The sequence below is a fragment of the Zingiber officinale genome, chromosome 1B (genome assembly GCF_018446385.1).
Source record: "Zingiber officinale cultivar Zhangliang chromosome 1B, Zo_v1.1, whole genome shotgun sequence".
Lineage (NCBI taxonomy): Eukaryota > Viridiplantae > Streptophyta > Magnoliopsida > Zingiberales > Zingiberaceae > Zingiber > Zingiber officinale.
Window position 1 is genome coordinate 17,770,963 of NC_055986.1, and position 16,386 is coordinate 17,787,348.

General features: G+C 38.5%; 1 protein-coding gene across 1 annotated transcript; it reads right to left on the reverse strand.

Annotated features, from left to right (window-relative positions):
* Positions 1 to 6,186: 6,186 nt before the first annotated feature.
* LOC122051786 (GTPase Der-like) lies at positions 6,187 to 15,893 on the reverse strand. Its single transcript, XM_042613078.1, has 8 exons — positions 15,407 to 15,893; positions 15,094 to 15,318; positions 14,712 to 14,968; positions 13,505 to 13,722; positions 11,335 to 11,460; positions 8,132 to 8,317; positions 7,425 to 7,562; positions 6,187 to 7,082 (listed from the first exon to the last, which is right to left on the reverse strand). Exons 1-8 carry the CDS (start codon positions 15,778 to 15,780, stop codon positions 6,768 to 6,770), a joined length of 1,839 nt encoding a protein of 612 aa, XP_042469012.1. The 5' UTR covers positions 15,781 to 15,893; the 3' UTR covers positions 6,187 to 6,767.
* Positions 15,894 to 16,386: the final 493 nt, after the last annotated feature.

Genomic DNA, 16,386 nt, shown 5'->3' on the forward strand with positions numbered 1-16,386 from the left:
ATACAGTTTAGAAACTGAAATTAAATTCTTTCTAAAAATGGGTACATAAAAATAATTTCTTAAAACCAAATTTCTATTTCTATCAAAAGATAAGTAGATGTCTCCCACTGCAACAGCTGCCACCTTAGTAGCATTGCCCATGTAGACGGTTATCTCTCCATCAAATAGTCGTCGAGTTTCCTGGAACCCCTGCAAAGAATTACAGACATGATCAGTGGCTCCCGTATCTACACACAAGGTACTGGTAGATAACACCGCTAAACATATTTCAACTACTAGAGCATGAGATATACCTTTATTGTTTTGATTCCTACGAGGATGGTCCGCCTTCCAATATCCTGACTGCTTGCAGATGAAGCACTTGCCCTTCGGCTTCTTCATTCTAGCTTTTTGTCCCTGAGGTTTATTCACTCTCTTTGCTTAAAAGACCTATTTCTTCTTCTTCTTGCCTTTCGTCTTAGAAGTAGAATCATTTTCAGCATAGTGAATCTAAGAACTTTAACGAAATATACCTTCTGCTGCCTGTAGTTCTGTCAGAAGTTCCGCCAACGTATACTCTCTTTTGTTCATGTTATAGTTCAGGCGGAACTGCTCAAAACTTCTGGGTAGCGTTTGGAGAATTATATCGACCTGGGTTTCCCCATCGATTTCTCCTCCAAGAACTTGTATTTCGTTTAGATAGATCATCATTTTGAGGATATGATCTCTTACGGGTGTCCCCTCAGATATGGTGGCTGTCATTAATTTTCTCATTGCCTCTTGCCTAGCAGTCCAACTCTGATGCCCAAAGAGTTCTTTGAGATTGTTCATTATATCATAAGCTATTGGTAAATCTTGATGCTGATGTTGCAATACATTTGACATTGAAGTCAAAATGTAACACCGCGCCATCTCATCATCTTTTACCCATTTCTTATGATACTCAATCTCCTCTGGGGTAGAGTCACCATCAGGTGCATCAGGGCAAGCCTCAGTCAGTACAAACTTATAGCTTTCAGTAGTAAGAACAATGTCCAGGTTCCTTTTCTAATCAATATAGTTTGGACCAGCAAATTTGTTTTCTTTCAGTATAATGGTCAGTGGGTTGAAAGTCATCCTAAGAATCACAAAAATAAACTTTGGTCAAGACTCTAATTTAGAATAATATTGATTTCTCAAACAATACTATTTTAAATTAACCAACACCTTAAATCACCGTGAATATTGCATGTCACGTTAGTGTGGACGTATACAAATTCAACATTTATAAGAGAAGGGTGTGACCCATTAATTTTATTATCTTGTCATCCTAACTTTATGACAAATAAAATTAATAGTTAGTTTCACTTTGGTCACACAAAATAATAGCAGTGACTCCGTTAGGGAGGATACTATTGAATGCGTCTAAGTGTATACCATTACTTGATACTAAGTCCATTAAATAGGATTGTGCCCCTTCAGTTGGAGAAGATCACACGCTCCTAAATAATTTCCTATAACCATCCATAAAAGGAAATTTAATCTAGTGATCCGCAACAAACCCATCCGTTGTGGAGGGAGGCACTCAGAGCCAACACGCAAGTTTGTTGCATCACTTACAAACCAGTAATGGAGACCATGGGATTTATTTAAAATCTCTCTCCCACTTAGTTATTTAAAATGAGGATTTTAACCTATGCTAGCATACATCACATGCACATAAACATCACAGTAAATAAAAGCAATAAATTTGAAAATTAATTTCTCAACTATTATGGTCTTTTCCATCACTGTCTTCAGTATCCTCCAACCCTAGCTGTTGCCATCTTTAGCTATTGTCATCGGGTCGAGTTGTCGCATCATCTTGCTTCTTATTCCGCTGCGCCTCTTGTCCTCTAATAGCACCACGCCTCGCAAAGATACGATCCGCGACAAATATAGAATTTTACAAATATCGATCCTATATTCCATAAAGGAATATACATATATTCTAGATCGAACAAAAAATAAAATTCTAAAAATAATACAGCTCCTGCTGTATTTGATACATACAATCATGCACACAAAATAATGCTCTTGACATGTCCAAGGGTCCAATCACACACAATATCTAAATGTCATAATAGTTGGAGCCTGCAACCACAAAGTTAGTACATCCTACTATTATCCTGCCTAAATTATGTATGACATGTGCATAATTAATTTGAAAACCAAAACACACAGAGGCAAACCCTAGCTCTGATACCAATTGTTGGTTAGTCCTAGGAAAATGTACCGGTTCCACTGTACAAAAATTTTGCACAAGTGTAGAACCTTTCCTTAAATAACCTATTGTGTTCTTTAGAAGTTAAATTAGGAATCACAGACGGAACTTAACATCATTGATTCCAAATTTAACTTATCTGTTCTTAATGGTTTAGATTTGAATCGCAAGCGGAACTTAACACTATTGATTCAAATCCACCTATGTTATTAATTCCATTAAATATTAATTTTCAAAATTGGCTTCCAGGACTGCATGGCGAGGCACATGGCCTTCTTGGATATGGGAGCAACCACCACCGCCTAGACAAAGCATTTTAAGGAAAGCTAATATTTAATTTCCTTAAATAACTCTAGGTTTACCAAAAAGAACAATCGAATCACAAGTTCGAAAAAGAAGAAAACACAAACTCGAAAAACTAATTCGAAAAACTAGATCTAATGCCTCTTATGTTTGGAATTCTTACAAAAAGAAATAACTAGCATGATGCGAAAAATAATTGCTAATTATACCTTCTCTTTGTAAACTAATGACCTCGAGATCTTCTGCCGTATTCCTCGCCTCGCCTTGGACGTCGTGTGGGCGACGATCCTCCAAGATGAACACCACCCAAAAGCTATCTTCCTCTTCCTCTAAAATCCGGCCACAACCACCACCAAGGAGAAGAAAGCAAAGGGAAAGGGAGAAGAGAGAGGGTCGGCCACCTAGAGAGACTCCACCAAGAGAATAAGAATTGTTGTCTCATGAAGCCTCATCACCCCTTCTTTTATAATACTTACCCAAGGCAAATAAGGGAAGAATTTTTACAAAAATTAAAATCTTCCTCTAGCTTTTTCTTTTCCCTTTTAATTTTCCTTTTCTTTCCTCTTGATTGAATCAATCACCAAAAATAAATTTGATGATTTTATTTTTTTTATTTTTTTTAAACATGGCCGGCCGCTTTGCTTGGGCACCAAGCAAGGGTGGTCGGCCCCCATAAGAGAAAAAGAATTTTATTTTTTATAAAATTTTACAAGAAGAAAAACTCTTATAAAATTTTACAAGCTCTCTTTCCTAAAGTAGGAGTTAAAAAAGGAAAGTTCTAAAAATTAAAACCATATTTTAAAATTTAAAACTTCTCTTATAAAATTTTCTTTTTTAACATGGTGATAGAAAATTTAAATTTTAAAATTTATCTTCCTTTTTTTCTTAAACCATGAGGATGGTTAATTAAAACTTTTAAAACTCTCTATTAAAACATGTGACCTAATTCAAATAAGGAAAGTTTTAAAAATTAAAATCTCTCTTTTAAAACTTATAGTTTTCTACAAAGAGAAGATTTTAAAAATTCAAAACAACCCTCCTTGTTTGAATTATTGTGGCCGACCCCTATAGAAGAGGATGTGGCCGGCCCTTGCTTGGTCACCAAGCATTGGACCGGCCCCCTTCTTGGACACCAAGATGGACTTATATTTGGATGGACTTGAGGCTATAATGAGGCTACGACAGGGACCTAGAGGAGAAATTGGTTTTGACCTTCCGATGAGCTTGAGTATCCCGTGTTCGCCCCGAACACACAACTCAAGTTCATCGATAATAACTCATTCCACTAGAGAATTATTATCGCACTACCGCACCAATCCCAAATTACATTATGGGCTCCTTCTTATCATGAGTGTGTTAGTCTCCCTGTGTTTAAGATAACGAATGTCCATTAATTAAGTTACTGACAACTCATTTAATTAATATCTATCTCCAAGAGTAGTACCACTCAACTTTATTGTCATGTCGGACTAAGTCCACCAACAGGGTTTAACATGACAATTCTTATGAGCTCCTCTTAGGGACATTCTCAACCTAGATAACTAGGACACAGATTCCTTCTATAATCAATAACACACACTATAAGTAATATCATTTCCCAACTTATCGGGCATATTGATTTATCGAGCTAAACCTCACCCTTTGATAAGTCAAAGAAATAAATATTAAACATATGTGCTTGTTATTATATTAGGATTAAGAGCACACACTTCCATAATAACTAAGGTCTAGTTCTTTTATTAAGTCGGTACAAAAAGAACTTACCTAAATGGTCCTACTCAATACACTTAGAGTGTATCAGTGTAATTTATTAATCAAGATAAACAAATACTTAATTACACTACGACTATTCCGATGGTTTGTTCCTTTCCATCTTAGTCGTGAGCAACTATTTATAATTTATAAAGAACCGACAACATGATCTTCTGAGTGTGACACCACACTCCATGTTATCTACTACATAAATTAATTGAACAATTACATTTAACAAATAAATGCAGATATTGACCAATGTGATTCTTTTATTTCAAAAATAAATATTTACAAAAGCTAGGCTTTTAGTATACACTCCAACATTAGTCACATATTCTTAAGGTGGATACTAAGTAAATCCTTCGTGTTAGCGTTGTAAGTGTGTTTCATGTTTCATTCCGCTGCATATCATCATCATGAAGCAAGACAATGAACGCGACGAGCTATTCACCCTCCTCTAATTGCAAATCGACCCTAAAGTCTGGAGTTAGCGTATGATCTTATTGCCAAATTATAAATAAATTATTACATTTGGAAGATTATGTTTTATAAGAAACACTTAAATCGATCTGTTTTAACTTTTAAAAAAATATCTGACCTAAGAGGTAATCAGAGAGCGTCACGTGGATAACGGAGTTCGTAGTCCTGCTGAGATAGTGGTCAAAGTCAAGGGAGAGCTGAGTCGTTTCCCGAATCCAAACATTCTCGACTATCAGCAACCCTGACTCCATGACACTGTAGACCCTGGGTTGTCCGTCTCTAAGCCACCTTTTGACTCAACGACGTCCTCGACTTCATGACACTCCTGACTCCAAGTCATTCGTCTCTAAGCCACCTCTTGACTTGGCGGCGCCCTCTAAGCCGCCTTGGCAACGTCCCTGACTCCATGACACTCTCGACTCCAAGTCATTCGTCTCTGAGCCGCCTCCTGACTTGGCTGCGTCTCTGACTCCATGACGCTCCCAACTTTGGGTCGTCCGTCTCCAAGCTGCCTTCGACTCGATGACGCCCCTAACTCTATGACGCTCTCGATCTCGGGTTGTGTTTAACTCTGAATAGCCTCCGACCAAGGACGATAAGGGGTGGTCTGCTAAAGATGCAAACAAGGTAGCTGTGATTTCCCTAAGATAGTGGGAAACATAACCGCTTCATCTGGAGAATGGGACAATGTCATAGTTTATTTCGGAAAGTTGAATAATGCACACGAAGATCTTGAGATTTCATATTATTTTAGGAAAAGAGAATAATGCTCGTGCGGATCTTGGTGCACATGGAGAACCTGAGAATCAATCGCCGTCCTATAAAATGTAACCTACTCCAACAGACACATGTACATGAGGATACACATCCACAAATCCTAATTATTCTTGGTACTTTTTTCTCTACCACCACCAAAAATTATCTTGAGCATCAAAATGGCTACGCTGGAAACTCCGACTGTCATTCTAACCCTCTTTCTTTCATCTCCCTCCTTTCAAACGTAAGAGACCTCCCTATCAATCCTCGTTATTATTAGGCTAAGTGGCTACGTTGGAAACTCCGACTATCATTCTAACCTTCTTTATTTCATCTCCCTCCTTCCAAGCATGAGAGACCTCCCTATCAATCCTCGTTATTATTAGGCGATTGATGACCAAGACGACTTTCACACCTGCTCACCGATGATTTGTTTAACGACATTCTCCTCCGTGTTGACCCTAAGACAAGTTAACAGGAACACTAAAGACGAACGTATTCATCTTTTACCATCATATTTAACGACGTTCACTGACAGAATATGTATCCATGCCGTAAGAATCTGCATCCCTGCAGGAAACCTTACTCTTGTAAATTCACAAATCGAAGATAATTAATTTTCAGCAAGTAAAAACAGTAAGAAAAAAGAAATAATTCCACAAACTACTACACTCTTTGAAAAAACATAAATGTCTTTTATTTGTAGAACACTTAAAAGAATTTGTCTGCATGATTGGGACTAAAAAAACATTTTGTGGAGAATGGTAGATTACAACCGCACACAACAAAAGCAAAAATAACTTGGCCATGTTTTCCAAATTAGACAAGAGGATTTGCTAATTTATTGTGCAAGGAAAATTCTCCACACGACCAATGAATCTCATTGCAGCAAGCTCCACAGAAAATGCAATGGCCTCTAAAGCACCAGTTGGAGGATATTAATAATGTATTATTGACCACTTTCTCTTGCTGATCCAAAATTACCCATCTTCTCATAAAATACTAAGCATCACGGAAATCCATTGTCCAAGGGTTTCCGAAGTCTGTAAGTCAATCTTGGAATGATAAAGCTATGTTGGAAGAGAGCTCCTTTCCTCTTTCTTCATTCCTTTTCAAAATGGAGAAGGTCATCTACAATGTTAAAAGTACCTGGGTACCAGAATGATAAGCCTGTTCTTAGAGAACCTCTTGGTTCCTAGCAACCACTGGATCCAGACATTGGACTGACTATTTGCATATTTAAAGGAGAGCCCCATTACGGAGAAATGAGTTCCTGCGATGTAGATCGTTTTCCTGATAGAATTCTCACTTTGGTTCGGGCGGGCAGCTTTCTGCTCCTCTTGCTGGTTACAGCTTTTCTAGGTATAGATCGCTGTGTAATGCGGATTGGGATCCCACCAAGATCAAAGTCTTCCTTCAGGGACTTGGTCAAAAATCTAATATCTGTGTCTGAGAGTTGCATCTTCCCGCTTAAAAAGGCAACAAATGTCGGTGGACGAGCTTTGACTTGCGTAAAATACTTGATTTTAGGTTGAGTCGCTTGGTCTCGCCAGGAGTGCCTGCTCATAACCTAATGTAGATAACATGCATCAAGTTACAATACGAGAAAGAATGCTATAACCTAATTCTTTTTGTTATTGGTTTCCATAAAATATTCACTAACGTGGTGTTGTCCAAAGAATGACAGAAGAACCTGGATTATATGACTTTTCACACCAAATCAATTCTAGGCAGCAATTAAATAATAAATCAAGGAACTCTACCAGATGAATATATGTTTTTCCCATAAGAAGGAAAACAACATTATATTTGTTATGCAGCATAAACACAGAATGAAAGTAACTCTCAAAAAACTAGAAACAATGGAGACCTATATCTCTTGCAACTAAATCAAAGTATAGTAACAATTTACCTTTCGCAACCAGCGATTTAGGCGTGCCGTTGGTAGTCTTAGACACCACTTCTGGTAAGCATCCACTACCTGATGCATTACAGCTACCCGACCCTTTCCCTCCAACGCCGAAACAAAGACCACAGGTATACCTGTAATCTGCCAAATGACGAGAACAGGAATAAGCACTCCCTTTTACTGACAAAGATGTTTGTTGTATTCAGCATATATTAGCAAAATTTTAATTACTGTATGACGCTACCATTAGCTGTAGCCAACATGGATAAGCACACCAATTTCAGAATTAAAGAACCCAATATCTATAGGAGTTACAATCACAGATTATTAGCTGATAAGAGGTGTTTATAAATCACAAGGGATACTCCTGATAAGAAGTATTTAAAAATCTTTTTTCTCATGTCAGAATAGGGCTAAAATTTCAGATAAACACTGAAGCCCAAATTTTAGAAAAAGACTATCCAGGTTCAAATCTTTGTGCAAGAAAACAACTAACGTATATGATAAGTAGGCTATTTTAACCATACTCAGAAAGAGACAGATATTACATAACAATGAATATTACATAATAAGGATACTTGCACTCATGCTGCATTAGAGTAGGATTTAAGTTTACAGTATCTAAGGACCTAAGGTACAAATGCAAGACAAGAATCAAACTGAACAGTTTAGTTTTATGATATATGCATTTGAAGCATAGATTAACAGACCTGGGGAATGACCATCTGAATTTCTTTCGGAACAGCATTTATGACTTTTTCACGTATCATTGTGCTTCTTCTCCCCCAAAGCAAATCCATCTTGTTAACAATTACCACCAACGCACGGCCTTCATCCACTGCTCGGCGAGCAATAAGTACTTCAGCATGTTTCAAACTTGTCTTAGTTTTTGCAATCTACATGTGCATAGAAAACAGAAAATACTAATTGAGTTACATTGTAAAAATATAAACCAAGTCAGCAAGAGCTTAATCCACTACAATAAGCATTCTGAAGTGTTTCGAGCTAAGTATCTTTCTTCATATTTATCCTTGAAATCAAATTCCTATAGGGAAAAGGAAAGGTTTTGTGATAAAAATTTAGATCATCGTTCGATCAACTAGCCTGTTCAATAAACCATAGATGGCTCGTCACAATTTGAAATGTAAACAATACACAAAAGTGAAAACAACATATAACAATCTTGTCACTGAAGGAATATAACCTCAGCTACTCACACTTCTGGCTCATACAACTCGTATACCTCCTTAGGAGGAGATTGTGTGGAGGAAGAAGTGAGGTCGAATGGCACAGGAGGAAGAAAAGAGAGGGAAAAAAAATACTTGGAATCGAGACTAGGGTTGAGCAAAAATTCAATTAAACAAACCAATGTTTTAAATCGAGTAGCGTTGATTCATAGCATTTTTGTCTTGTCATCAGGTAGCGTAAATAGCGAAGCATATACCACAAGCTTTTTGTGCATGTCAATTTTTAAATTTAAAAAATAAAATATACTTATATAAGTAAAATAAAAGTAACATAATATAAAATTAGTCATAATAATTCATTACATGCCAAAATTTGCACCGAACACATCCTCCCCCCCCTCCCCCCTTCTTTTGATAACAATATTTCCAACCAATATCTTTTTATCTTTCTTTTTTTTGACAAATTTGTAAACATTGCAAATTCCAAATATACAATCAAAATCCTAAAAAACAAAAGAAAAAAATCAGAACAATTAATTAATACTGTTTGATTATAAAAACTAAAAAGCGAAAGAAAAACGAAAAGATACTATTGATTATCAACAGTGCAATTGAAAGATAAAACTTCACGGTTGAGTGGTGCTTATAAAAACTTTACCGAACAAATCAATCAAACAAAAAACAATCGAAGAAAACAAAAACGAAGGAGAAAACGTCACCTCCAGTCGCCACCCCTCGCTACCCCTCGCCGCCATCGCCCCTCGCTATTCCTCGCCTCTCACCGTCCCTCGACGCTCACGACCCTTGCCTCTGCCTTTGCCCTGGTTTCGCCGCCCCTCGCCTCTGCCTTTGCCTTAGTTGCTCGAAGCTTGGGACTTGGCTACCCAAACTATCGCATGCTACTGGCCGCTAAGTAAGATAGCGCACGCTATTGTGCACTATCGACGCTACTGTCCCGAATAACGTGGGCTATTTAGGACAATCACTAATCAGCAAACGCTACATAGCGTTTGTTGATCGTAGCGCGCGATAGCACGCTGCATAGCTCGCGATAGCACGCTGCATAGCGTGCTATTCGCCACTATTTAAAACATTGAAACAAACAAACCGACCGAATTTAAAAATTCAGTTAGGTTATTTCAGTTTTTGTTTTTAAAAAAACGGTTATTTCGGGTTATTTGGTTCGGTTTCGATTTTTTGTTATTCGATTAGATTGAATAAACCGAATCAAGCCCTTCAAAATCCTTAATTTCCTAATCCCGTCGTCCATCCGCCCGTGACTCCGTGATCCATCCACGACTCCAACTCCCCTCATCTCCTCTCCGTCGCTCTCGCCGCCCTCCCCTCCTCTCCGTCTCTCTAGCCGAGGCTCCTCTCCATCTCTCTCTCTCTCTCTGGCAGCCCCCTATCGTTCTCGCCTCTCAAAGTTGAAGCACCCTCTCCTCTCCTCCTACAGCTTGGAGTTGACGATGTCGGCAAAAACGGTTGAGTTCAAGGTAGGTAGTGGTCACCCCAGGCTTCAACCAGCACCGGCGTCTCCCCAGCTCACTCCAGCAATCCTCTTGGTAGGGCAGCGCCAGATTTGGCAGCTTCATCCCAAACCCTAACCTCACTCTCCTCTTCCCTCACGTTATTTGGTTGGAAGGGATCACGTTATTTGTGCTTGCTTGATCAATCCGTTATGGTCTCTCTTCTGATTCCTATCTTTTCTTAGAGAAAAAAAAACATCTTGCAGATGACGATTGTTTTGATCAAAACCGAACATTGCTAATGCCTAATAGGCTGTATCTTAACCACCAATGCATTTGGGATTGAATTTATTCGAACCAGAATGGAATGTTCGCAGCATGATCCTCCACTCCTAAAATGTTCTCCTCCTATGTAGGTTAATCACAAACTCTTGGTTTAAGCTCTCAGAATTAGTATTTGGAAGTTCGGTTAATTCGGTCGATATCGGTTCCGGTTTTTTTTTAAAATTCGATCAGTTCGAAAAAATTTCAGTTTGTTCAGTTCAATCGGTTCAGCGAGACTTAGTCTCCATCGCAAGCCTGAAGATGAGACCCGATAATTCTATCAAGTATGTTTTGCACTCGAGGCAAACCCCACGACATTTTAATTATATATCACCTTACCTGCAAACTATCCACCATTAGTTTATACCAGTACACTAGGGATTTAATCCAAGTTTTGGATCTCAGGTGTTGAGTCTGTAGTCTTGTCTCAAACTTGGACCCTTTTTTGATGGGCCCCAGTTTCCCCACTTTGAATAAATCAAATGCCCGACATCTAGATCATTTTCGTGTTAAATATGTACCTGAGTAGTAACCTTATCAAGCAAGCTTAAACACCCCAAAACTCGGCTCGGCTCGTTTACAGCCCTAATGAAGAATGAGGCATTACACTTTCCAACTGTGATTCGGAAAAACTTTGGTATGCACATGCAATTCACAAACTATTTAGATGAAAATTTGGAGTCTATATTCCCCTTTCCAAAGTTCAAAGTTGAATGAATGCAATCCCCATTTTAGAAAGTAAAATTTCTCTGCACTTTTTTCTTTAAAATAAAAACATTTACTATATAATCCAGATAAATAATTGCTAAGAGGCCTCATGTTAAAGATTCAGTCAAATAAAAACTGGAGGCGATTTACAGATTGCATAAAAAAGGTGGCTTCTGATGGTAAACTCTGACAATAAGAATATATCCCGTAGAAAAGGTGGCATACCTCCTCAGCATCTAGTACTAAAGCAATCACATGAGCCCTCATAAGATTTTTTCTTGACTGCATAACACTTAAAGACGCAGGTCCCTTTTCTTTCCCTGCTCTCAGTAGCCATCCGGCTGTGTCTACCTGGAAAACAAAGAATGACTTATCATCCATGGATTGCAAGCATGTTTCAGTCCATCACTTAAAACGGATGAACGATGGTTGGTGTCGAAATAGGATGAGTAAGGAGTTCATGGGAAAAAAAATACAAATATCATTATCATATTGCACAAGAAGAGGAGTTTGTTCTGGAAATATTTGGGGTTTGCTCATGCAGTTGCGACTGCACAACTGCCTAGGTATGGTAATCACAGAAGTTTGTCCTAAGCTAGTTAATTCATATGAATTTAAGGCTTCAAATTGAATCAAAAGGGTGAACTGATAATCTGAGGTACCAACTGTACATGTCAGTTGAAATACTCAAGGTGGAAAGGATGTCTAGCCAATGTGCAAACTCTTTATCCTAATGCTCAAGTACAAAAGTAAACTTGCTCCGCCATAGGACAACTTGGTGAGCAATCTGTATGAAATGACCAATTTCGCTACTTTTCAAACTTCTCTATAGAAATTATCATCTACATAACCATAAAGTTAGCACTTGACTTTACATTGCAGCCCTCCATTTAAAGGAATAGATCACTCACTAAAGTGTAATCGTACAACATAACATGCACCAGTAATATATGGCCTAAGTAGAATCTGTCAAAATATTCATTACTTCTGTAATATTATCATCGATTTATTCTCGCAACTTCGTGAGTTGTCAACTCCAGCACATACACCAAATTCTCAGTTGAAGAATACCTCATTCAATCTGTTCTGGAAAACAATATAATAGTCCTGTTGCCAAACAAAGTAGCTGTTGGCCAGCATCTTTGAGCGAGCAAGTGATGGCAAGTCGTCCAATATCTCCTCCATCGTCCAATTTTTTCTCTTTAATGCCTTAAAAAATGGGGCACTTCGACTATGAAAGGAAGTGAACAAGAATTGCTTATTTGCTTTGCTGTTATTCAACCTAAAACTTCATTTCTTGATGTAGTTGGACATCCAATAGATGCCACTAATCTACTTCAGACAGGTACAAGCCCAGCACATTTAGTTGAAAATGAGCACAACATAGATATGGTACTCACTAAAGGAGTATTACTCTGAGATAGTTAGACCATCTAGGCTTAAGGGTTCTTAACTGATCGAGATGAAAAAATAATTTGGAGTTAGCTCCATACTTATTGGTTCATATACTGAAAGTGGGGGAATGATTGGATGAGGTGCTGACTCTCCTAACCCAAAATGGAGACCTGAGAAACAAAGGCTGATATGATTTGAATGTCTGAGGTGTGAACCCTCTCCTAAAGTTCAAGGTCCAAGGCTGGTCATCGATCTTGGTGTGAACTTGAAGTGAATTTTCTACAGGTATGGAACTTAAGTCGAGACCTAGAGGTGAGGTTTGATTAGTTCTGAAGTGTGAACTGAAGTCAAATAGCAAATAAATCAAAGGAACAAAACAATCATGACTGCCCCAGCGTAGTCAACATTTGCATTAACTAGTTGTTAGCCTGACAACATGAAGAAGTGAATCAGCATTTCACTCCAACAAGGTCATATGGTGATGTGGTCTCAGTACGAACCCTTACCTAAACATATATTTGTTTGCGAAGAGAATTGTCAAGGCCTTATTGACCAGTATGTTTAGTGAGTATTTACACCACATCGAATATATAGTAATTGTATGCATACTACCATAGCTGTTTGATATCTCTAACGTAGATGGAACACTTACTAATTGGGATTTGAAAAAAAAAACACTGGGATTCATTCATGCCATTGAGCTCTAATTGAAAACACATTTCGCTAGATAATCTTAATGATGTGATGTCTCTCTTAAGGTGTTTTAGGATCAAGTGGGAGGTTTGTTTTTTAACCTTCTCTTGACACAGTTTATGCTAGCCAACCTCATCTTGCTGATGCATTTAAAAACCATCTTCATACAAAGCCACTATCATACGGAATTCAACAATTTAACATAATAGGTAAAATGATAAAACGTTAAAAAAGACAGGAAGCAAACCACATAGTGAATGTATGTAAGAAATGATGCGAGTTCAATGGGGAAAAAATGTTAGTTTACCAAATATACAGTCCGTTCTTCAAATGTGAATTGGGTTCTGATTGAATCTCTAGTCAATCCAGATTCTGGTCCAACTAGAACTCTTTCTTCTTGTAGCAATGCATTCAAAAGAGTAGACTTCCCGACATTTGGGCGCCCAACAATTGCAAGCTGCAATGGTGACTTGCACTCACCATTATCCTCCATCTCTGGATAAGTATCATCATGGGCATGTTCATCTAAAATCACAACAATAGAGACATTACTAATCCCAAGGATGAAGAAAAAAAAAAGGCAGCCCGGTGCACGAAGCTCCCACCATGCGGGGACCTGGGGAAGGATCCATTGTACGCAGCCTTACCCTGCTTTTTGCAAGAGGTTGTTTCCAAGATTCGAACCCGTGACCTTTTTGGTCACAAAACAACAACTTTACCGTTGCGCCCAGGCTCCCAAAGATGAAGATTGGATTTTTTTTTTCATAGCTCCTATTGATTACAGAATCAATTTTTCTTTCAAGCAAAACACAGATCATCAGAAAATGAGTGCCCATTTAGAAATTAATGCAAACCCAGTGGCATATGGATAATGTTTACCTATCAATGTGTCGAACAAATTATTAACAAATTGATCACGGTGAACATGAGTTGAAGTTGCTACAATAAAGCATCATCCTCACACATGCATTTAGGTTCTCTCTGTCTCCTTCATCATATACTCATTATTTTGTCATGACTCGCTGTCAGATTTGGAAGCATCATAGATAATTAACTTCAATACTTCGAAAGGAAATCTTAAGAATTACAAATAGTGGTTTATATTAAATTTAAGTAAAAAACAGAATTCTAATTCTCACTTTCTTATGTTTGGGATCATTAGATTTAGATACAAGGAGAGGGCCACAAAATTCATGTGTTTTGTGTCTGTTCCCTTTCCACTCCACTCCTAGCTATGCATTCAAATAAAACAAGGCTTACTTTCGTGCTCCATAGAAATCTCAAACACAAACCAACCAATTTTTATTGGGTTTCCCAATCAAAAATTTTAGGGCAGGAGAACACAATTTCCTATTTTTCTTGTTTTCCAAATAGTCAAATACAAGTGTGGTATTAGAAATAGATCCCTAATTCAATAGATCTCTATGGTTCCGAACAATATGAAAAGTAGCCTTTATATATGCCAAGAAATTGGACTATGTCAATTGATACCAAAACATGCATAATGGACAAACCTTCAGGGCGTTGAAGTATATAGTCTTCTAACAATGGGCGAAGATTCTCATAAAGCTCGGCCATTCCAAAGCCAGTCTCTGCTGATATTGCAATTGGATCACCAAATCCTAAGGTGTATGCTTGACCTGCCTCAGCAGTAAGCGATCCTTGTTCATCAAGTGATTCAGATTTATTCATGGCCACAATGGTTCGAATTCCATGTGCATGCCTCCGGAGCCACTTTCCAACTTCCAGGTCAAGTGGCTGCAATCCATCCCTGAAGAGAGGCAGTTTCATCAAGTCATACCCACCGACCAAGCATTCTTGTAGGGAACATAACTCGTCAGTTCAGCCACAAGGAAAGAGATGCATCGAGAATTAAAACAAATGTCATACACCAACCTCACGTCTATCAGCAAGATAGCAAATTGGGACCTCGCAAGCACGTTGGCGGTCATATCTGTCGTCCTACTAAGAATACTTCCCGAAGTGGCTTCCGTCTCCAACCCAGCAGAATCCAGCACACGGAACCTCAAATCCCCCAATTTGGCAATGCCTTCTCTGATGTCCCGAGTGACATGATCGTCGGGAGTGTTATAAACAAGAGCCTCCCTCCTCCGAATCAAGCTAAAAACAACAAAATAAATAAATAAATAAATAGAAGCCACCAAGCACGACAACTTCGAAACCTCTACAATTGCGAAGTTCAGCTCACCGATTGAATAAGGCAGACTTTCCGACGTTTGGACGGCCGACGAGGATCACAGTGGGGAGCACCGAGGGATCGATCTTAGTAAAATCCACCCGGGGTTTCTTCTTGGCGTGCTTGTTCTTCCTCTTCTTCTTCGAAGAATCGTCCTCGGTCAGAAAGGGAGTAAATCTGGTATCCTCCGAGTTGGGGACTCCACAAAATCGTAGAAGGTGGAGGTGCAGCCATGCTGGCGGAGATCGGCGGAGGCCGTGGATAAGATGGGTAGTAGCAGAACAGGAGACAAGAGGTAGCGGGTTTGAGATGGGAGATAAGGGGAAGAGTGGAACAAAACCACTACGGGTTCTTCTTGAAATGGTACGGAGGAAGATCAGCGCCATAACATGAGCGAGCGGGGGGAGGAAAGCGGTAGGCGTGCGGCAGCACAGGCGGCGACGAGGGTTTAAAACAGCCGCAGACTGGAATTCCAACCAAGGCAAATTTTCCGAGCCGCACCGTTACTTTGCGGAAAACCCCAAAAGAATAGATAATTATTATTTTTTTCATAAAATATAGATAAGTATTTGACTGACTATATATAAAGATGACAATGGATCCGAATTGGGATGAGTTTGACCAAACTCAGGACACATCCCATCTTCTTTTAGACCCGTCCCATCCTGTGAATCCGGCTGGATAGACCCGGGTTAGATCCTATGCAGTGGAAGGTTTATAGTATATAATTTATGCTATAAATTTCTTCATATAAACTTCTCTCTCACTATATAGGTGGGGTTTATAATTTTTTTTATAAACCTATATCAAAATCTTGAGACCAAGTTTATAAAAAAATAGTTGAGAGAGAATTTTAAAAGAAGTGGAGTTTTTAAAAAAGAGATTTTATGATAATAGAGAGTGGTTTTTAAAAGAAGTAAGGTTTTTAATTTTTGATGTGATAATGATGTGAAACCTCTTTAAAAATTTTACGACTATGGATGCCCTTATAT